Source organism: Myotis myotis, unplaced genomic scaffold (assembly GCF_014108235.1).
Source record: "Myotis myotis isolate mMyoMyo1 unplaced genomic scaffold, mMyoMyo1.p scaffold_m19_p_46, whole genome shotgun sequence".
Classification (NCBI taxonomy): Eukaryota; Metazoa; Chordata; class Mammalia; order Chiroptera; family Vespertilionidae; genus Myotis; species Myotis myotis.
The window spans coordinates 1,359,281-1,382,072 of record NW_023416353.1 but is presented as its reverse complement, the minus strand read 5'-3'; the positions used below and the strand labels follow the sequence as shown (position 1 = coordinate 1,382,072).

Sequence of the window (22,792 nt, the reverse complement as noted above, 5' to 3'; positions counted from 1 at the left end):
TCTGTGTTTGTCTAACATTGTTCTCTGGGCAAGCTTGTCTCTGTCCTTTAATGCCCAGTGTGGCTATTTGCTGCTGCAGAAAGTCCTCCTGCCTTTCCCAGGTACAGGTAGATGTTCCTTTCTCTCTGCTTATCAAAAAACACACATCTACTTAGTGTGACAAGAACCTCCAGACATGAGTCAGCATCTCTTCTGTGGTGGGTAAAATGCTGTCTACCAGCAGATCTGAGTGCCTCCCTGCCACCTCCCTCCCACTGGGGCACTCCATCCTTCCAGGTGCCTTGTCCCTTCTCTCCTGCTCCAGGAAGCCCCTGCTGGTGCCTCTGCCACCACACAGCAAACTTGGGACAAGAACTCATTTTTTTCTCCTATGTGAAATAAGGTTTGAGAAACAGTTTGCTAGAGCAGATGCCTCTTGTAGGAAGTACCACATATTTAGGTTGGAAGCATTTTTAAAACATGCTGTGCTGGTCACACACATTGGAGAGACTGATTGCAGGTGGTTTCAGAGCTCAGCGTCCCCCTCAGTTGGCACAGAGCTCTCAGGCTCTCTGATGGAGCAGACAGTGTCCAGGCAGCTGCACTTAGAGAGGCAGGGGTGCAGCCCCTGCTCCTGCTGTGAGCTGAGTGGTGTCTTACAGGCAAAACAGTCTGGCCCTTTCTCTCTGGCCATTAGGTATCCTGTCCCACCAGGCGAAGGGTCATAGTTAAAGAAGGTGAAGTTTATCTTTGAAGTGATGTGAGATTTATCCATTAGGGTTCCTCCCATTAGCCCTGGCTCACAGGCATCACCTGATCCACCCTCCCCAAACCTGGTGTGGAGTTTTCTCCCAATTTTGATCCCCAGAGATGGTTTCTTTTTTTTCTTTACTTTTTTTTTATTGTTGACACTATTGCAGATATACCCATTTCCCCCTTTGCCCACCTCCACCCGGCCTCCGCCCCCCTGCCTCTACCACACTGTTGTCTGTGTCTGTGAGCTATGCATACTAGTATATGTTCTTTGGCTAATCTCTTTGCCTTCTTTTAGCCAGGATTCTTTTATTTCTAATTTTTTTTTATTTTGTATTTGGAATATCATTAATATAACATAAAACTCACCATTTTGAAGTGTGCAATTCACAAGATGATATAACCATCACCACTATCTAATCCCAGAATATTTTCTTCATCCTCAAAAATACCCATCCCCATTAGCATCGGCTTGCTACTTCTTACTCCCTCCGGCCCCTGGCAACCACTAATCTCTCTGTCACTATGGACATTGCAGATAACTGGAATCCTATAATACGTTGCCTTTTGTGTCTGGCTTCATTCACTTAGCATGTTTTCAAGGTCCATTCATGCTATAGCCTGAATCAGTACTTACTTTATTTCTTCTTATGGGTGAATAATATTCTATTGTGTATATAGACCACATTTTGTTTTTCTTTTCATTGGTTGATGGATATTGGGTTGTTTCCACTTTTCTGGCTATTATGACTAATGCTGCTATGGGCATTTACATACAGGTTTTTGTGGGAACATATATTCTCCATTCTCTTGAGTGTGTGTGTGTATATGTGTGTGTGTGTGTGTGTGTGTGTGTGTACACACACTCTAGAGGCCCAGTGCACAAAATTCATGCACAGGTAGGGTCTCTAGGCCTGGCTAGCAATCAGGGTCGATCAGGGCCTTCTGGCTGCTGGCTGGGCCCTTCCTTCTGGCTGCTGGGCTGGGGCCTCCTTTCCCCTGCTGCCAGCTGCCAGCTGAGGCCTTCTTTGTTCCATGCTACCCCCTGTTGGTCAGCGCACATCATAGCAAGCGATCGAACTCCCGATCTCCCAGTCAAACTCCCGAGGGGACATTTTGCATATTAGCCTTTTATATATATAGATAAGGTATATGCCTACAAATGGAATTGCTGGTAACTCTGTATTTAATATTTTAAGGAACAGCTAGGTGGTTCTTCATTGCACCTTGGTGTCTTAGCTTCCTCATGGCACTGGCCACATTCTGCATGTCATGCAGCTATTTTATGTGTCCTGGCTCCCTTCTCTTGTGGAGCCCTTCAAGGCACACACTGCCTCCAGCGTTGACCTGCTCCACACAGATAGCATTAGGCCTGGTACACAGTGGCAGCTAAATAAATGGACTCTGTACGGGATCACATCCAAGCCAGCTGACTGGTTCCCTCTGGCCCTACTAAGAGCCAGTTATGCTAAGTAGTCAATATTCTCAGCACATAATATTTCTGGTTCCTAATGTCTGATGTGTTAGGAAGGGTTTAGTAATGTTAGTGATGATAATTATTGTACTAGAGGCCTGGTGCATGAAATTTATGCACGGGTAGGGTCCCTAGGCCTGGCTGGAGATTAGGGCCAATCGGGGCCTTCCTTCCCCCAGCTGCTGGCTCCTGGCTGGGGCCTTCCTTCATTCTGCACCACCCGCTGGTGGTCAGCACACGTCATAGCCAGCTGTCAAACTCCTGGTAGGTCGAACTCCCGAGGGGACAATTTGCATATTAGCTTTTTATTATATAGGATAACAGAGGCCTGGTGCACGAATTTGTGCACGGGGGGCAGGAGTGGAAAGGAACCACGAGAGGTTGTCTACCGGCTCCAAGGAGGGAGCCAGCCCTCAGCCACTCTGGGAAGGGGGCTGAGTCTGCCACCACACACCTCTCATTCCCCATCCCATCCCAAGGCCCGAAGGTCCCAGCAGGGTTGGGAGAGGAGGCAATGGTTGCCGAGTTGGGCACAGAAAGAACAGATGCTGATGCCGCCCCACCATCATGTGGTTCCCCGCCTCCCGCCCTCCTCCTTCCCTCACTGTGCTACCATCGCAGCAGGCGGGTGCCCCCCAGGGAAGGGAGAGGACAGGAGCGAGACAAACCCTTGTGTCAAAGGCTGACTTTCAGTAGGTCGTAGCATGGGAGCTTCTCTGCTACATATGAAACCCTGTCCCAGAAGCAGGTCGTCTATGAATGGTTTAGCACCAGGAGCCAATGGGGGCCAGTTGGCCGGGAGGAGGGGCCATGGGTGGTTGGTCAGCCACGGGAGGTTGGCTGTGGGAGTGCACTGACCACCAGGGAGCAGCTCTTGCGTTGAGTGTCTGCCCTCTGGTGGTCAGTGTGTGTCCTAGCGACTGGTGACCAGCCATTCCAGTCGTTCTGGTTGTTCAGTCATAACAGTCGCTTAGACTTTTATATAGATAGATAGATAGATTTATTTGTATTCTCTTAAATTCATGTTTTACTCAAAAACTTGTAGGCTTTGTGAATCTTTTATTGGAAGTGCCAGTAGGTACTTAATTTTAAACTAACATAAGTTCTGTCATCTTATTAGTTCCCAGAATAGGGTGAAATACCCTTTTACCATCAGGCACACATTAACCTTAGCATATATTTTTGAGGGCTTTCCTAATGTTAATATCTGATGTTATATATTTTATATTTGTATAGTGTGTACATTATAACTTTTTATATATTTCTATATGAAGTTCAGATGTTTTACTAAAACATTTTAATGAACAAGAAGTAGTTGACTATTGTAGGGTAAACTGTTATTGTACAAGTGATGGTAGTACTCCTGTGACATGACGGAAGTCTTGCTAATCATACTTAAAGGGAAAAGTGTTTCCTTTCTCTCACACTTCTGACACCAAATGAATGGTGTTTTTTCTCAAACCAATCAATTCTTCAACTCTCTGGACACTGATGGGATGTCCTGCAATTCCATTCAGTCTGACATTAACTACCTGGAGGTAGCACTCACCTCACAGGTTAAGGGCTCAGTCCCATGAGACCATCCCCACTTCAGACAGAAGTCCTAGGTTGTCTCCTGCACTTCTGACTGACTGGCTAAAACCAGGGGTTTCAGTTACCACCCCCTCGGGTCCAGTAATTTGCTATAATGGCTCACAGAACTCAGTGAAACGTTTAATTTACCTTTTCCAGTTTATCATAAAGGATATTGTAAAGAAAGGGGCTGAAAATTCTAAGTTTCTAACCATGGCTTGATCTATCTGGCAACCAATCCAGGAGCCCGCCTCAAGTCACCTCATTAGAACAAAAGGTGCTCCCACTGGCCCTAGCATTCAGGGGATTTAGGAGCTCTATGTCAGGAACCAGGGGCAGAGACAAAATAAATCTTTATGTCATAGTGTGAAAAATCAATATTGTTGATTGATTTGAAATCAGAGAATACAAAAATTAGAGTGGGCATTTTGATGTAAATGAATTCCCTTACATCCATTTTTGTTTCTGCAGTGTTTTCTTCGCTGAGCCTCGGCCTGCTTCCAGAACGATCCGCTACTCTAATGGTTTATGAAGATGTTGTCCAAATAGTCTCAGGATTCCAAGGTATGTTGAATATTTAAAAAGAGAACTGACAGTAACTTTGGGGCTGACTTCTCAAAATCTTATGAGGGACGGCTTATTGTTAGGTGGTAATGGCAGTGAATTTATCCAAAGCTGAGACACACCATCCACTGTCCCTGTCAGTGCACAACACATTTGAATTTTGGTTAAACTATCCATTGGCTGTGATCTTGTTTCCTGTAGGCTCAGCTGCTAGATGTTGAGAGATAAGAAGGGGCTCCACCACTCTGTCCAGACCACGCCCCTCTCATCCCCACGGGACAGAGTATTCACCTCATGAGGTCAGAGCCAAGACCCTGCCTGGGCCTCCCTGACCAGTAGGCAGGGTCGCTCTTAAAAGGATCGTGAGCATTCAAACGTACAGAATTTCAGTTTTGCAAGATGAAAAGGTTGTAGAGATCTGTTACAGAAAAATATAAATATGCTTAACACTACTAAACTGTACACTTAAAAATGGTTAGGATGGTAAATTCAATGTTCTAGATTTTTACGACAATAAAAACAACCCTCCCCACCCCCAACAAAAAAAAGGAAAACAGTTCGTGAACACTGGAGTGTGGCTCTTCCCTCTCTAGTTTAGTCCATGCCACGGGCAGCGATGTGTGCAAGTATGACCTCATCCCTGGAACTTCTCTTGCAAAGACTTGTACAGAAAGTTGGTTGGAGTTGGGGTTGGCGACTGTGGCAGGAACTGTTTCATCGGAGGTAGGAGGAGGAAGAAAGTATTTGCAGAAGGAAAAGTGGGCTGACTCTGGAGAGGCCAGAGTTCAGGACCATGAATGCCAAGAAGGCGGGGGCGGGGAACAGTGTCGACCATTGTGAAGAAGTCAGGGGGGACGAAGGCTGAGAAGCGGTCCCAGGGTTTGCACATTATGTAGTCATCAGTTGACATTACCAAGGGCAGCGAGTGCTGGGGGTAGAAGCCACATCACTGGGGCTTGGGTGGAAGGAGAGAAGGCATTTGCTTATGGGAATAACAATTAAAGTCATGTTTTATTGTTATTTTTCTGGATGAGGGAGAAATGGGTATATATGTTGGTTGGGGAGGAAAAGCCTATAGAGTATATTGTTGATGAAGGCAAAAATAGTTGGTGGATTCACATCGTGCAATAAAACAACAAAAGGTAGGATACTTGAGTTGACCTTGGAAGAGAGCAGGGAGAGAGAGAAGACGGAAGAAAGGTTTTAAAGTGCAGAGAGAGGATGTGATGGCCCCAGTGTTTTCCATAGAGGAGAGTCTGAGGATTTTGGGAATGGTGGTTGGAGCCCTACGTTTGAAACAGTTGCTGTGAGGAAGGTGGGAGAGAGGCATCCAGAGAAGACAGACAGACTGTCCACTCCCCATCTCCTATCCCCACCCAATTATCTCCCTTTTTGAATGGTGGGGAATTTAGCACCTCTAATACATGAAGATAGGCTTAAGGGCATAACACTCCCTCCACCCCACACACACCCACTTACACCATGGCTTAAGGTAGCCTGGAGCCTTATACTCCACAGATGTTTCCTTGGTCATTCACCAGACACAGGTCTTGCCTGCCCTCCGTGGGGTGCATGTTTGGTCCCTCAGCAGACAAGTTTCCAGGTCTTGCTGGCCACAGCGTGTGTCAAATCAGCTGGGCCACTTTCCCTTGTAGTACACCAGCCCCAGCATGGCCCCTCTATGGCCCCTACCCCAGCCACAGCAGATAGACCCAAATGTTGGGCCAAGGACCAACTTCTCCTGAACAAAAAGGAAGGCAGGCAGCAGAGGGAAAGAGGCAACAGGAATAGGGAGGGGAGAAATATATTTCCCACTAACATGCATAACATGTTAGAGAATAAGAGAAGGTACGAGAGAGGCAGGCAGGCAGGCACAGAATTGGGACAAGATCCCAGGGGCCCCTAAGAGCTGGGAGCAGCCTTGGTTGTGGTTCCAGGTCTTAGACTAGGGGTGGGCAACGTTTTTGTGAGTGCATGCCAAAACCAGCAAAATCTCTGACGCAAAATTCTTCTGCGTGCCAACCCTAATTTTTTGAGAACATGTTATGCCTACTTGATATCTCTTAAGGTGTACATATGTGAAGAACCTTGAAGAAATAATAAAATTCATTCGAGCGACAAAAACATAGTATATGATGATGAAAAATACATTTATTTTTTAATGTATACATGTACACTGATCGTCCGACAGAAAACTTTATGACTCCGTTTGATATTATCAGTGGGACTTTTGTTGCTGCATCACTGATGAGAGAGATTTTACATCAGGTTTATATTTCGTGACCTTCAGAGATATGCATGAGCTACTACTTTCATCTGTCAGGCTACTCCTATTACGAGACGTAACAAAATTCATCACTGAGAACAAAGATTCACAAGTGTATGTGAATGAAACCAAAACACTGGTCAGATCTAGGAAGGCAGAGAGAGTTAAGGCAGAGGCATAGAAATTGCTCTTCCCCTCTCTTGTCAATCCATGTCTATGGTCTTTAAGATAACTTGTTATGTAAAATTATTTCTTTAAGATGCACCTACACTGAATTTATCTGAAAAATAAAAAAGTCGATATTAAGAAAAAAATTGTAAATGGAAGATTATAAGAGAGGGTTTCGCGTGCCAGCAGAAGTTACTGGTGTGCCAATTTGGCACGTGTGCCAGGGGTTGCCCACCCCTGGTCTAGTGTAAGTGGGTTTCTGTTCCTTACAGCCAGGGTACCTCACGAAGGTCTCATCCCACCCATCTCACAGGGGCTAGTCCTAGACCTGGAAGGGCACACATATCCCGCCCTGTTCTGGGGTGACCAGCCTGTCACACTTTAGACACATCACTCTGTCTTAGTGAGTGATTTGTCTACCTACTCGTGAAACCTAGGCTTCAGCACCATTTTTAGACTGAAGAACAATAGAGAAAGGGAAATTAAATCTCAAAAAGTTCACTATCGTTGAAAAAAGTATGGGAAGTAATGACTCTTACATGGTTGGGGGTGAAGAGGTGAAAAAGAAAGGGTTGACTTTGACTTTTCATCTCTGAGGGCAGCAGGGAAGAGGTCCGAGGAGGCAAGCAGATCATGTAGGGAGTGGAGGGAGGGGAGCAGGAGAAGCTAGCAGCTCTCAGCCTGGGAAGCAGGTTCGTGTGGCATTGGAACTATGCAGACTGAGGAGATGACAGCAGTGCTGGTGTCCCACCCCAGCAGGTCCAGGGGTCCCCAAAGGTGTGGACGGAGTCGGCGAAGAAGGAATGACACGGAGACAGCGTTCAGTTGATCAGCAGCCTAGCCAGGATCTCTAGCCAGGATCTCCAGCCAAGTTCTGGTCTGGATCTCCAGCGAAGTTCTGCTTAGGATCTCCAGCCAGGTTCTGTCCAGGTTCTCCAGCCAGGTTCAGTCACCAGGTTCTAGTCAGGTTCTCTTGCCATGTTCTATAGTCAGGTTCAGTCCAGGATCTTTTGCCATGTTCTCTCGCTAGGTTCTGTCTCTAGGTTCTGAGGCCAGTTTCTGTCCAGGATCTTTTGCCATGTTCTCTCCAGCGAAGTTCTTCTGTCTCTAGAGAACGTTCTGTGTAGGTTCTGTGCCTAGGTTCTGTCTCTCTTCGTTCTGTCTTCTTACATCTGTATTTATACCAGTTGATTCCAATCCTATCAATCTCTATTTCAAAGGTTAGGGCGTTTCTTATCTCCATTCCAGGGAGTAAAGATTATGTAGCTTAAGCATGATTGTTCGTAGTTAAAGTGATTAATTACCCATCTGGCACTTAGTTAAGAGGTTTTATTCCCTCCCTAACTTCAGGGGAAAATCCCTACCTGGGGAAACAACCTTTCTCAGAGACCTTGGTTAAAACACATAGTGCCAAGAAGGTGAGCAAACATATTAAGAACAGTATGCCATATATGCCAGGTCCCTTGAAACAGCAAGCATGGACCGGCTCCCGGCACAGCAGGAAGACAGCACTATTCTGTGAAATCAGAGGAAAAGAAGACCAGACTAAGAAGAGATTAAAGTGGAAAGATATACAAATAAACAATTCAAGGCACATGGATGCTCCTACGTGACCGAAGGCTTGTTTTGGGGATGAGAAAGGGCACCGATGGTCTGGAACAGGACTGGTGCATGTGCCGCTCAGTTTCAGTGTGACCGGACTTAGATGGGACTCTCATGACGGTGGGCACCTGGCCCTCTTGGGGCCTTCCTAAAGCTGGTCTGTTTTATGGAGCAGAGAACCAGCCATCTGAGAAATCTAATCAGTGATTTTTAGGAGTTTGGGGAGCATTGTGACCACCTTCGTCTATCCCACATGTCTATGTGGGCAATTAATCCATTGGCTTCCGTGGCCTCGCCTGTAGGAAGAGAGACGTAGGCTAGTTGGTCCTTCGAGCTCTAAAGCTCCCTTATTCTAGAACACGTCTAGATAGGTGTATCCCCTTAAAAGTTTGTGATCTGGAGGTAAAAGGAACCCTGTAGTAAGCATTAGACCAGTGATGGCGAACCTTTTGAGCTCGGCGTGTCAGCATTTTGAAAAACCCTAACTTAACTCTAGTGCCGTGTCACATAAAGAAATTTTTTGATATTTGCAACCATAGTAAAGCAAAGATTTATATTTTTGATATTTATTTTATATATTTAAATGCCATTTAACAAAGAAAAATCAACCAAAAAAATGAGTTCGCGTGTCATAGGTTCGCCATCACTGCATTAGACCATCAACTCTGGGCAGGGCTACTGGGCCAGACCACCATGGTGGGGAGAGGGCGCCCCCAGCCGACCACATGGTCCACCTCAAGCTGGGGTAGGATATATGATGACCAGAATGTCAGGACAGAATATTGTCTTGAAGGAAGACACTTTATTTTAATTAGGAGAAATGAGAAATGTGTGCTTTCATTGGTAAATGCTACAACTCCCAATTCTTTTACTTTTGTCTTGAAGTTTTTGCTGGGTTTGTACAAAATGACTTAACAACTTTACGTCTTGCAACTACCGCCTCAGCATTAGGTAAAAACAGGTTCAGGTTTACAGTCAAAACATCTAGAGCAAAGTCAAACAGCGGGTGTTGTCACAAGGCAATTGTCTGAAGGGCCTGTCACCTCTACCCTCCTTCTGCACAGAAGAGTTGGCTTTGGTAAGGGGAGCATCATCGCATTATTCCAAGAGCCTCATCATAAAATCTGCAACATAATCAGTCACAAATAGGATGCACCCCACCAGCTAGTCTGGGTGCCAGGTGGCAGCTTCCCAGGAGGAAATGGGCTCCTTACTCTTGGGCTCTTGTTTGCAGTCTTGTCCAAGCAGGCTGCACATTCAATCCCTGCCTCTGCTTTGGTTGGGTCTGTGGCATGCAACCAGATTTTACCAAACAGAGAAGGATGTGTTTGACGCCAAATCAAAGGGTATCGCTTGCCTTGTTTGTGTAAAGAGATTGTCATCTACTTGTTTCAATTACACGGACTTTGTTTCCCAAGATGTTACCCTGATCCATAGACAAATGCTGCGCAGTGAAAAGACGGCTCACAGATAGCACTTGGAAAGCTTGTTGTTGAAAAACCTAAATAACATCCTGTGTCAAAACAAATGCGACAATGGGCTATTATTTCTCTCCCCATAATAGCGTGTTGTCACATCTCAGTGTCCTGCGTGAAGTGAATGGGGTGGAGGAGCTGTGGGGAGAGCCAAGGGCAGGGGAAGCCTGCTGGAACCTTACAGAAGCTCTTCCTCGCTTTGCATGGTCTAAAAGCAGAAATTGCTCCCTCGGGATGTAACTCAGAGGTGAATTCCTGCAGGTGCCCGGCCGCAGCCGCGCGTTCATTTCCAGAGGAGAGCCCTGCGGCTGCCGGAGAACACCAGCTACAGTGACCTGACCGCTTTCCTGACGGCCGCCGGCTCCCCCTCCGAGGCCGACAGTTTTCCATACTTGCGAGGATTAGATGGAAACAGAACAGGTAATTTGAGTCTCTTCTTTGTGCATCCTGGCTTCCGTGTTTGAATCTGTGTGTGTGGGTGGAAGTGTTGGTACTGAGTGGGAGAACGGAAGTGGCAGAGGGAGGGCGCTTTCTCCAAGCCCAAGTGTGTTCAAGCTGTTCCCTGAGGAATTTCGTCTGCACCACTGCACAGCGTTTCAGCGACTGTCTCCTTGAGCCTTTCTCCTGGTCCCAGCTGCCTTCAGCACCTTCTCTGAGCTCTCCTTTGGTGGAATGAATATATTTAATTCAGAGGAGTTTTTTAAACTGAAAAATTGTTTTTAAGTATAAAATCAGAGCTAGAGGTTTTCTGCCCCTCTGTCCTCGGCCTTGCCCCACTTGCCCTCAGACCGTGTGTTTGGTGGGGCATCCTGTCTGCCTCACTGGCCTTGCAGAGATGCACAGCCCCATCTGCCCAACCCTGTGTCACAGCTCGGGGGGAAGGTGGTACCGGGGATGATCCAAGATGAGCAAACCAGTGCCCTCCACACCCAATAGATGAGACAAAGTAAAAGCCATTAGCCAGAAAATGTGTAGTAAATCCTTATCAGTAAAGACTGGAGACGTGTACCTTCCACCCCTGCTCATGGCCAGCAGCATAATTCATCAGGTGCTTGGTGCTGCCGTGGTCCCTCCTCCTTCTGGTGACTGGGGTCGGGGTGGGGGTTCTGAAGTCCTGAATCGTTTTCTTGTCTCCCCTCTTCTTTTCCTGGACACTTTAGTCACAACATAAACTAAAAAAAAAGGGAGGCTGTTCTGGGTTAAATCCTGCTTGGTTAGTAAGTTACTGCATTTCCCAGGGACACTTTCATTGAGTATCACCTCAGAATGATTTCATAACTGATTGTTCTGAAAGAGCTTCTAAACCTGCAACGTCTAATCCATTTTGTAGAATATTAGTAAATTACTGGTTACAGATCAAGGTGACCTGATGATTGGTCATTTGCTTTTCTTCCCTCTGCAGCACTTGTTTTCGGGAATCTTTCTTCTTCTTTTAATTTTTATGTGATGATAATGCAATTAATAGTCAGTAACCAGAAAGGCATGGTAGCCCCCTAACGTAAACATTATTGGGATAAGCGTTAACTTTCTCTTTAAATGCACAGCCCTAGGAGAAAACTCGTGTTTCGTGGAGAACATGATAAAGTGCAATCTGAGACCACCATGAAATCTCCAGCCAGTCTCCCTGATGAAATGGTGTGCAATCATAAACCCCAACTTGGAGAAATGACCCCTCTTGAATAAATTATGAAATCCGAGATGAAGGGGGGAGAACACAAAGACAGGCTATTTCAGTAGTTTGTTTTCTTTAAAGATCACTGTTGTTTTAGAGGAAAGAGAGGTCTTTGAAAGGTTACATTCAGCTTCTTTTCCACTGAAATAACTAAGTTGACTCAGGGAAAATTCTTTGAGTGTGTTCACTGGCACCTGTGAGGGTGTGGGAGCCTGGACTCCATGAGGCGCCCCAACAGCTCATCAGCTGGGTACCCATCTCCAGGGGGTGCACAGTGTCTCCTCTGCCCCAGCGTTGTTTGCCTACTGTTTCATAAACCACGTCTAAGACAGTGGTCGGCAAACTGCGGCTCGCGAGCCACATGTGGCTCTTTGGCCCCTTGAGTGTGGCTCTTCCACAAAATACCACATGCGGGCGTGCACGTACAGTGCGATTAAAACTTCGTGGCCCATGCGCAGAAGTTGGTATTTTGTGGAAGAGCCACACTCAAGGCGCCCAAGAGCCGCATGTGGCTCGCGAGCCGCAGTTTGCCGACCACTGGTCTAAGAGATTCAGCTTAGTGTGAGAGGCTGGACCACGTGTACTGGTGTGAGATGACAGGTCCTAACTAGAGTTCAGTGAAGGTGAACGGACGCCACAGATGTGATGAGAAAGTGCTCTGAAGGCTGGTTTCCTTGGAGCACCCCCAGGGGAGTTGTGTTCAGTTTAGAAGAAGCTTCTGGAATTGTAAATAGAGAAACGCAGCCACGTGGAGACTTCGGCCATGTCCTCGGCTGCTCATCCCCTCCCATCTGCTCCCTCAGTGTCCTGACACCACATAGAACCACAGACCGTGCCGGCACAGCACCATTCGGTCACATGCCCAAGGGGCTTTCTAGAAATTGCTTGTGCTAGTAACTCCCAGAAGACAGAGGGGAGTCAGTAGAACGACTAATGGGTGAAATTATTCTGCAGTCAGAAAAGCTGGTAATGGATGCAAAGCCAAACAGCAGCTTAGGTGCTATCTGAGCAAAGCCCCTCCTGTTCCAAGGGACGAATCAGGCTCTGAGAGTGGGCACTGCTGCGGCCCCTGGCCCTGCTGCCCCTGGCCAGCCTGACACCTCTCTATTGGGACATGACAGGAGCCAGGTAACGTCAAAACAGAACAGAAAGGAAAGAACCTCTCATACACAGAACTCAGCATTTCATACAGAGTTACAGTCTCATAACAAGGACTGGAGGAGGAACAATTTAGCCTTTCAAAGTATGAATCTTTCCAGAATAAAGAAAGTGGGAGGGCAGAGGGAGGGCCCTTTGAAAGGCATTTAGTGGGGCCCTGAGAAAGGAGGCCTCAGCAAGCAGATGGAATTGCCTGCAGTGTCTTCAAACAGAGGACTTGTTGTTAATCCTCACCTGAGGATATTTTTCCCCATTGATTTTTTTGTTTTGTTTTGTTTTAGAGAGAATGGAAGAGAGGGGGAGGAGAGAGAGAGAGAGAGAGAGAGAGAGAGAGAGAGAGAGAGAGAGAGAAAGATGTGAGAGAGAGAGAGAAACATCAATGTGAGAGAGACACACCAATTGGTTGCTTCCCAACACACCCCAACCAGGTGCTGGGGATTGAACCAGCAACCCGGGTATGTACCCTTGTCTAGGAATTGAACACTCTAACCATTGAGCAATACTGCAAGGGCAAGCAGGACTTTTAAAAGAACATTGAATCACATGAACTTTATGTGTATGGCATTAAATTAATGTGCCCTTTTCTGTAGTGCTGTACTTACTTCTGAATGTTTATAGCTGAACCCATTTCTTTCCATAGACTCACAGGAAATCATCTAGCCCAGTGGTCGGCAAACTGCGGCTTGCGAGCCACATGTGTCTCTTTGACCCCTTGAGTGTGGCTCTTCCACAAAATACTGACTTCTGCACATGGGCCATGAAGTTTCAATCGCGCTATATGTGCGCGCCCGCGCCTGGTATTTTGTGGAAGAGCCACACTCAAGGAGCCAAAGAGCCGCATGTGGCTCGCAAGCCGCAGTTTGCCGACCACTGATCTAGCCCAACCTTCTAGTTGTTTTTTCTTTTTCAGATATGTTTTTATTGATTTCTTAGAGGGAGAGGAAGGGAGAGGGATAGAGAGATAGAAACATCAGTAGAGAGGAACATCACTGATCACCTGCCTCCTGCACACCCCCACAGGGGATCAAACCCACAACCCGGGCATGTGCCCTGACCTGGAATTGAATCAGTGACCTCTTAGCCCACCACCCAGGGATGTGCCCTGACCAGAATCGGACTGGTGACCTCTTGGTTCCTGGGTCGATGCTCAGTGAGCCACACCAGCTGGGCCCAACCTCCTTAGTTTTGCAGATAAGAAAACAAACCCGAGGAGTGAAGTCACTTGCCTGAGGCCATATAAGCAGTGGCTACCTGAACCCTGCTTCCTGTGCCTGGAATGTGCAAGAGAGTGGGAAGGGAAAATCCAAAGGGCACGTTGCCATGTCTGGGAACCAAGGCTGAGTGGAGTGGGAGGAAAGGAAGGATGATGCTGTCTGGAGTGCTGTCTGACTCTACCTACCGCTTCCCTCTTCAGACTTCCTGCCCCAGGTTTAGTGAAGGAGGCAGCACTACTTAACTGAAAACATTATCTCTGAGTTGTTTAATACAGCAGATAGTAAGTTATTTAATTTCTCTTTAAGTTTTATCTCATCAGAGAATCTAACAGAACCTAGTGGAGAGGTGCACATTGTAGACCTGGCTTTGCTTCTGTGTTCCCTTTGGGCAATGCTCATATTTAGGCCACTGTCCACAAGCTATTTTGATGAAATCTGGAAAATTCTGGGTTTTGATTTTCTTATCCTAAAATGAAATGGCCAGACTAAAAGATTTCAGAACCTGAATCTATGACTCCAACATGGACCTTCGATCAAGTTCCCATTTCCATACTTTCCCTACATTTAAAAACAGATACAAGTATCCTATATGATAAAGAGGTGATATGCAAATTAATCCTCACGCCCTCACAAGATGGCTGCCTACGACCAGGTCAGCAGGGGGGTTAGTGAGGGACAACCAAACGACTGAACAAGCAGGCTGCATGGGGCAACCAAGCGGGGGTGGGGGGGTGGTTGTGAGGGGCAACCATGCCAGGGGGGTAGTTGGGGGTGATTAGGCTGGCAGGGGGGCAGTTGGGGGTGATTAGGCTGGCAGGGGGGGCAGTTGGGGTGACTAGGCCGGCAGGAGGGGGGCAGTTAGGTGCTACCAAGCCAGCAGACGGGAGGTGTTGGGGGCAACCAAGCTGGCAGAGGCAGCAGAAAGGGGTGACCAGGCCAGCGGTGGAAGGGCAGTGAGGGGTGATCAGGCCGGCGGGGCAGGGATGCAGTTAGGGGCGACCAGGCAGGTGAGTCATTAGGACCCAGCAGTCCAGGATTGTGAGAGGGATGTCCAACTGCCGGTTTAGGCCTGATCCCCAGGATCAGATTGGAGACAGTGTAGGCTGGGCTGAGCCTCCCAACCCCTGTGCAGGAATTTTGTGCACCGGGCCTCTAGTACATTATAAAGGGTACCACTGTCAGTAGCTGTATAGAAATTGCTCCATAAAGGGTTTAGCTGTGGTTTGTTGAAACTCTAAAATTCACTAAGAAACATCCAAATTTTTATGAGTTTACTTGAGCCAAACAGATGACATTTGCCAGGAAATAAAATCTCAACAGATTGAGAAAATGCTCCAGAGAATGGCAGCTTTGTCTTTTTATACATTACAATCAAAGGAGGAGGCATAGGGGAGGTTACATAAAATTCATTGGTGGCAGATAAGGGAGGTGAGAGAATGCAAAGCGGGGAAGTCTCTGAGATAGGATAAAGAGTAAAATGGGACAAGTACTTTTATATTGGTATAAATCTGTATTTTATATTTTATTTTATATTTTATATGCGTATAGAATAGTTAACAGTTTACATTAATAGTACATAGAGATGGTGTGCAGGGGAACAAGATAACCATGAGGAGTTTCATTGCCCTCTGGTGGGAGATTTTGCCCTGAGGGGTCTGGAAAAAGGAAGATTACTCAGACATTCCAAAGGTATGTTATCTTAAATGCAAAAAAACAAAACAAAAAAAAAAAAACCACACAATGGACAGGCTCAGTTACGGTAAAGATAGACTTTTGTCTAGGAATGACTACCTACCATGACTCACTTTTAGTTAAGTCAAGCATGTCAAACTCAAAGGCTAACACAGGCCAAATAAACAAGGTTTCAGTTTAAGTGGGCCGGAAAAAAACAAAAGCTGGGTCTCTGAGTTTCTAAAGCCTGCCATGCAGGCCTCCCCTGAGCTTGACAAGTTTAGTAAGCTTTAAATATTTAAATTTAGTCCGAATTGGAAGTTTGAATTCGCTCAGATAATTGATGGGTATGTAAATATATAAATAGCTTAATAAGAAATCCTATAGTTTGTGTTCTGATGTAGCTTAAAATTGTTTTACCATTGTGTTTTTGTCATTGTGTTTAATGAAAGGATTTAAAGTTACGACAGAATACATTTTGTGTGATATCATATTTCACTTGAGAAAAGGTTTTCTAAAATGGATTGCTTAAGTGTATAAATATAATGCCACTCTACAAGCATTGCCTAATTTATCTGTAAAGTAGATAGTCATTAAAGCATTGGCTTGGATAAAAGGCCTCTAATGCAGAATAATTGGTATTTTAAATTCCTTTTAAACAGATCAAAATAACAATGGCAACTAAAATAACTCATAAATATTTCAAGCCAAAGTTTTCAATAGTGTACTTTTAGTGGAAGTAAATTAATATTTTGAAGAACTCCTTGAAGAAATTTACCTTTTTTTTTTTTTTAAAGTAGTCTCTAATTGAAAATACTGGTTTCCTTTTGGTGATCTGCCAAGTAATTAATGTGTGCACAGGGCTCCCTTTGTGACTGAGTTGGTTTTGGGGATTTCCACAAGCACCTCCCTGTCCCATTACCGACAAAAAGTCCTTCCCTTTGGAGTCATTTTTAAAAGTAAAGTGCAGTAATTAGATTGGACAACCCAAGCTTCAATCCCAGCCTACCACCCACTGTTCTCTGCTCTTAGGCCAGCTCCCAGTAGGGCCCTCGCTGAGTCTCAGTTTCTCTCTGTGTAAAATGGGGATTTTTCCTACCTTAGAAAGTCGAGGTGAGGATTATGTGTGCAAAGTGCTTAGTGCAGTCCCTGGCAGATAGGAGGCATGGTACTTGGCAATTGGTAGCGATTACTATTTTTTTTGGAAACGGTTTCCACAGCCCCACGAATCTTTGTGTGCATGTGATGGAGAATGCCTCTTGCTTCCAGGAAACGGCACCAGGTACGACCTGAGCCCAGTCACAGCTGTCAGCGTGCACTTGCTCAGCAGTGATGGAACGCCGGTGCTGGTGGATGGTCCCATTTATGTCACCGTGCCCCTGGCCACACAGAGCAGTCTGAGGCACAATGCCTATGTCGCAGCATGGCGGTTTGACCAGAAGCTGGGTAAGCAAGACACCTGTGCTGATGATCTGCTAACAGATGACTTCATCATTGCTCTTTGGTTTTCCTTTTAGGAGGCTTGTGCACGTCTCCTTGCCGTGCAGTGTTGCGTGGTTTCTGGTGGGTAGCACCTACTCCACCGAGATGTTCAGGCGTGTTCTTTGGAGTATTTTTTTTTCTTTTTCTTTCCTTTTTTGCACCTTTAAGCTAATCTACATGAAAAGAATCTTTAAGAATCTTTAAAAGTTCTTAGAGCTAAAATTGTCTCTCTTAATCTTTATACTTTGATTCTTTAGAAGGTCATATGATCTTTCTTGGTCATATGTGGTTTTCTTTTCCTGTTTTCTGAAAAAGGAAAAACATTGCCAACATTGTACAAAAAGAGAAAATAAAAATTATTATTCCACCACCTAGAGAGAACCACTACTAGTATTTTGGATTCTATTCTTTCAGTCATTTCACTATGCACATAGGTATTAGTTAACTATTGCCATGTAACAAATTGCCCCCAAACCAGCAGCTGTAGACTACAGTAAACAGCTGTCACCTCACTGTTTTGGAGGTTCAGGAACACAGGTACAACCTACCTGGTGGTTCTGGCTCAGGGTCCAGCAAGGTTGCAAACAGGCTGTCAGCCGGGCTCTGCTCATCGCAAGGCTCAGTTGGGCCAGCCAGCCAGCACCTTCCAATCTCACTCACAGGCCATTGGGCAGGGGCTTCCATTCTTTCCCAGGGGCGACTCCTTAGGGCTTCTCGCAGCACAGCATCTTGCTTCTACCAGACCAAGTGATCCAAGAGAAAAAAACAATAAACAAAAATAAAAAAAGCACACGTGGGCCAAATGGAAGTCACAGTCTTTTATAATCAAATGTCAAAGTATCACTTCTTTCTCTGTGCTTTTGGTCACAGAGCCCAACACTAGTGCAGTGCGGGGTGGACTGCACAGGCATGTGAATACTGAGTGGTAGGCATTATTGGGGACCTCTCAAGAGGCTGCCTTCCATGCAATATATATTTAACAGAAATGAGGTTTTGTGTCATGTGCTTTTAAAAAGTATTTGTATGTCAGAAACATCTTTCCATAGCATTAGTTATTATGCTGCAGGGTTAATATTAGTGAATGCATAGTTTTCCATCACATGGAAATGTCATAATTTGGTTGCTCAATCCCATATAATCAGGAAATACATTACTATTCTCACCAATGCTATGATATATGTATCTTTATAGTGAAATCTTTATGCATGGTCATGATTATTTCCTTAAGATAAAGTTTTAGAAGAAGCAGAACTGCTGGGTTAAAATGTACAAATTCTAAAGCTTTAATACATATTTTCAAATTTTTCTTCAGGAAGTTTTATAAATGACTTCAAAATAATAAGATGGGAGTAGGTGCTTGTGCTTGAGGTTCTGATGGCACATTGGTTCCTATACCCTGTGGTTCCTAGTCCCCAAAAAGTCAAGCTTGAAAAGACTAGTTTTCAAATAACCCAATTCAGATTATTGGGAGACTTTTTATATCAGATGTATTTTCAAAGACACCTACTTCCTTGAGTAGTTAATTCATAGAAATGTGTATTTGGAACCAAATGCCCATTGAGCTTCCTGGGTTTTGTGGGGAGGGGTTTTGTTTTGTTTTATTTTCCAAATAATTACTAACAGACTCTATAATTATTCGTGTGAGATGCACCATTTTACCAGATATACGGAACTTAACATTGTTAGATGGGTTATTGGGCTGCACTCAGTAAGAAGGGCACTTTGTCATTGGCTGGCGTGTGTTGTCTACAGCTTAGTGGTTATTTGAGGCATGTGGTCACGGTCAGAACATAAAGATTCCTGGGCCTCCAGCAGAAAGCAACGTGAGGGGAGTGTGACTGAGAGAGTCTCTGAAGAGCAGGGGAATCCAGGCGGGGGGACAGGACGTGGATAGACGAATGGAGTGAAAGGAGAAAGGGGAAAGCTGCATGTTGTATCCTGAAAACCTGGGTTCTACTACTTGAACCACTGTGGGTCCCACTTTGGGCAGATCCCTTGTGCCTGTTTTCTCATTTGTACCAGACTGCATTTGTAGATTCTCATTGCTTGTATGTTCTGTCTCTCTCTACTGGCCTTCCCAGTGGGCCCCAACACCCCTGGGTCAGTGCTCTGGACAGCAGCACAGCATGTGATTAAGAGCAGGTTCTCTGGGGGCACACTGTATTGGAATCCAGCTCTGCTACCCGCTTGCTGTGCTGCCCTGGCCAAGTTACTTAACCTGTCTCTGCCATAGTTTCCTCAGCTGTAATGGGGATTATAATAGTACCTAATGTTGTTACAAAGGATGCATTCGTTAGTCAGAATTCCCCACAGAAACAGTAGTGTGTGTGTATGTGTGTAGAGAGAGAGAGAAAGAGAGAGAGAGAGAGATTTTAAGGAATTGGCTAATGCAGTTGTAGAAGCTGCCAAGTCCAGAATCTGCAGGGTGGGCCAGCAGGCTGGGGATTCAGAGAACAGCTGGTGTTGCAGTTTGAGCCCAAAGGTAGTCTGCTGGCAAAAGTTCCTCCTCCCTGTGGAAGGTCAGTCTTTTTTTTTTTAAGGCCTTCAACTGATTAGATGAGGCCCACCTACATTATATTCTTTACCCAGTCTACTGACTTATTTATTAAGTTTTAAGGGTTTTTTTAAAGTTCATTAGAAAATAATCCAAGGGTTTTTTGGTGTGTTTTTTTAATCTTCACCCAAGGACATGCTTAGACCGAGGGAAGGTGGGGGGAGGGGCGAGAAGCCATCTATCAGCTGCCTTTCATTTGGTCCCCCACTAGGATCAAACCTGCAACCCAGGTATGTACCCTGACTGGGAATTGAACCAGCAACCCTTTGGTGCATGGATGATGCTCAACCAACTGAGCCACTCTGGCTGGGCCCCAAGTCTACTGATTTAAAAGTTATTCTCCTTTTAAATACCTTCACAGCAACATGCAGACATATTTTAACTGATATCTGGGAACTGGCCTAGCCAAGTTGACACATAAAGTCAACCACGCCAAGGAGTAAATGAGTTAATATTTGTAAGAAGCTTAGTATAGTGCCTGGTACATAACATGTATGCCGTAAGCATTTATTAAGTAAACAGAGGTCTCCCCGTTCTCTAGAGCCTTTCCTATACTGTGCCATCCACACCGCTTTCCCGGATTACCCTGGGCGCAGGTTTCTTGAGAATTGCTCCCCATGTGCTGCCTCCATGTCTCTACACACTTCAGTCCTGCTTCCACTGTCCCGTTCTCCTGAAACAAATGTCACTGAGCTCACCAGCAGCTGCGGGGTTGGGAAATCAGGTGACCTCCTCCTCTCGGATGTCTCTGCAGCATTGGGTGGTTTTCCATCCCCGCAGAGGGCCCTCCTCCCTTGGCTTTCTGTATCAAACCCCCCTGGATCCTTCTCACCTGCCAATCCCTGGGCTTTGCCCTGCACCCAGCTCCTAACTTACTTCCTCTGCAGTTGCTGGGGCATTGGACCGCTCCTCACACTCCCACAGCTTCCCGTGCACCCACGTCTGATTCTCTCTTCTGTGTGTCTCACTGTCTATTAGCCATCTCTTTTTGGATGTCCTAGAGGAAATGCGAATTCTACACGTCTAAAACCGAGACTCGTCACCTCCCCGCACTCCAGCCTCTCATTCTGTTCATCTCTGTGCTTCCTCTTGGTTAAGCATAACAGAAACCTGGGGCCATCCCAAGTGTTCTTTTGCTTCACTTCCCCACCCGCAGCCATGGCTGGTCCCTCACAGAGTCACATTGAGGTAGGATCAGTGTTTCTCCCAGTTACCCTCTCCTCTCACTCCTTCTCTGTGGTGCCTCGTCCCAGTTCAGATGCTCCCCCCTTTTCTGGCCAATTCCAGCAGCTATCTGACTGCCTTCTGCCCCTCCTTAACTCTGTAGGTCTTCTGCGTTGCTACTTTAGCTGTCTTTCAAAACCACAGACCACTTTCCCACATGAGAATGTCTTAGAACAACTCATGGTGAGGCAGTCCGCACTCCCTCGCATGGCACCTAGCTCTTCAGAGCCGGCCCTGCCTGTGTCTCCACCTCATCTCCAGACAGTCTTCTACACACTCCTGTTGCTGCCACATCAGACGCTAACCCTTCCCGGGGATGCTAAGGTCTCCCTCATAGCTTGTCACTTTGTATGAGCAGGATCTCTCCTCTCAAATCCCTTTCTCCATCCCTTAAATAGTGATTTAGGCACATTGTACATATTGTGGTGATACTAGAAGCATATAAGGGCATGGCCTTGCAGTGGCTTAGGTAATATCTGTGTCCTCATTGAGTCTTATCTTTGAACCCTTATAGTCAAAAACTATTCCTGGCACATACTAGGTACCAGCTAAAATGCTGAATGATTGAATCAGATGAGGATCATTTAGATATTTTTAAAGTCAGGATAGTTTAAGATATGACACTGTAACATTTATGTAGTGTGTGTGTGTGTGTATGTATGTGTGTGTGTGTGTATACTTAAATAACTATATTATAAAATTTACCTTTATTTGTTTATGCATGTATATGTTTAACAAAAGTATGATGCTTTGAGCTCTTATTTAGAGAGCTGTTACTCTATTTCTTCCTGCCACCATAGTCCTTTTTTGAAGGGCTATGTTTGAATATGGATGAGTAGGACTGGGAGTATAAAAGGTTATGTGCCTGATACTGTTGGCCTTTCAACAACATGGGTTTGAACTGTATGGGTCCACTTATACCCTGATTTTTTTCCAGTAAATATACCATTGGCCCACCACAATTCAACCAACAATAGGTCGAAAACAGTATTTTCAGTCTGTGGTTGGGAATCTATGAATGCAGAGGGCTCCTATAGGCATTGTTCTGCACCATCTATACTAATAAAAGGTAATATGCTAATTAAACCCGTCAATAGGCGTCTGACTTCCTTCTGGACAAAGCCATGGTGGTGCGGGCCAAGGCAGAGGCAGTTAAGGGTGATCAGGCCAGCAGGGGTGGGCAGTTGGGGGTGAGATCAGGCTGGCAGGGGAGAGCAGTTAGGGGCGATCAGGCAGGCAGTCAGAGGCAGTTAGGGGCAATCAGGCAGGCAGGTAGAGAGGTTAGGGGCAATCAAGCAGGCAGGTCGAGAGGTTAGGGGCGATCAGACAGGCAGGCAGAGAGGTTAGGGGCGATCAAGCAGGCAGGTAGAGAGGTTAGGGGCAATCAGGCAGGCAGGCAGAGAGGTTAGGGGCGATCAGGCAGGCAGAGGCAGTTAGGGGCGATCAGGCCGGCAGGGGTGGGCAGTTGGGGGCGAGAGAAGGCCAGCAGGGGAGGGCAGTTGCAGGGGACCAGGCTTGCCGGGGAAGGCAGTTCGGGGTGACCAGGAAGGCAGGGGAGGGCAGTTGGGGGCAAGATCGGGCTGGCAGGGGAGGACAGTTTGGGGGCGAGTTCAGGCTGGCAGGGAGGGCAGTTAGGGACAATCAGGCAGGCAGGCAGAAGCAGCTAGGGGCAATCAGGCAGGCAGGCATAGAGGCAGTTAGAGGCAGTCAGGCAGGCAAGCAGGTGAGTGGTTAGGAGCCAGCGGTCCCAGATTGTGAGAGGGATGTCCGATTGGAGAGGGTTCAGACTGGGCTGAGGGAACACCCCCACCCTCCCACCCCAATGCACGAATTTCGTGCATGCACCGGGCCACTAGTCCTATCTAATAATAGACAAACATGGTAATTAACCGTACCTCTGACACGCTTCCCATTGGCTAATCAGGGTGATATGCAAATTAACTGCCAACCAAGATGGAGGCCGG

General features: G+C 46.2%; 1 protein-coding gene across 1 annotated transcript in view; it reads left to right on the top strand.

Annotated features, from left to right (window-relative positions):
- The window catches only part of FAM171A1 (family with sequence similarity 171 member A1), a 64,308-nt gene that overhangs the window by 16,559 nt on the left and 24,957 nt on the right, over positions 1 to 22,792 (top strand). Inside the window, exons 4-6 of the mRNA XM_036307307.1 lie at positions 4,250 to 4,342; positions 10,115 to 10,273; positions 16,838 to 17,014. Coding sequence (XP_036163200.1) covers positions 4,250 to 4,342; positions 10,115 to 10,273; positions 16,838 to 17,014 — 429 coding nt within the window. The remainder of the gene's footprint in view (positions 1 to 4,249; positions 4,343 to 10,114; positions 10,274 to 16,837; positions 17,015 to 22,792) is intronic.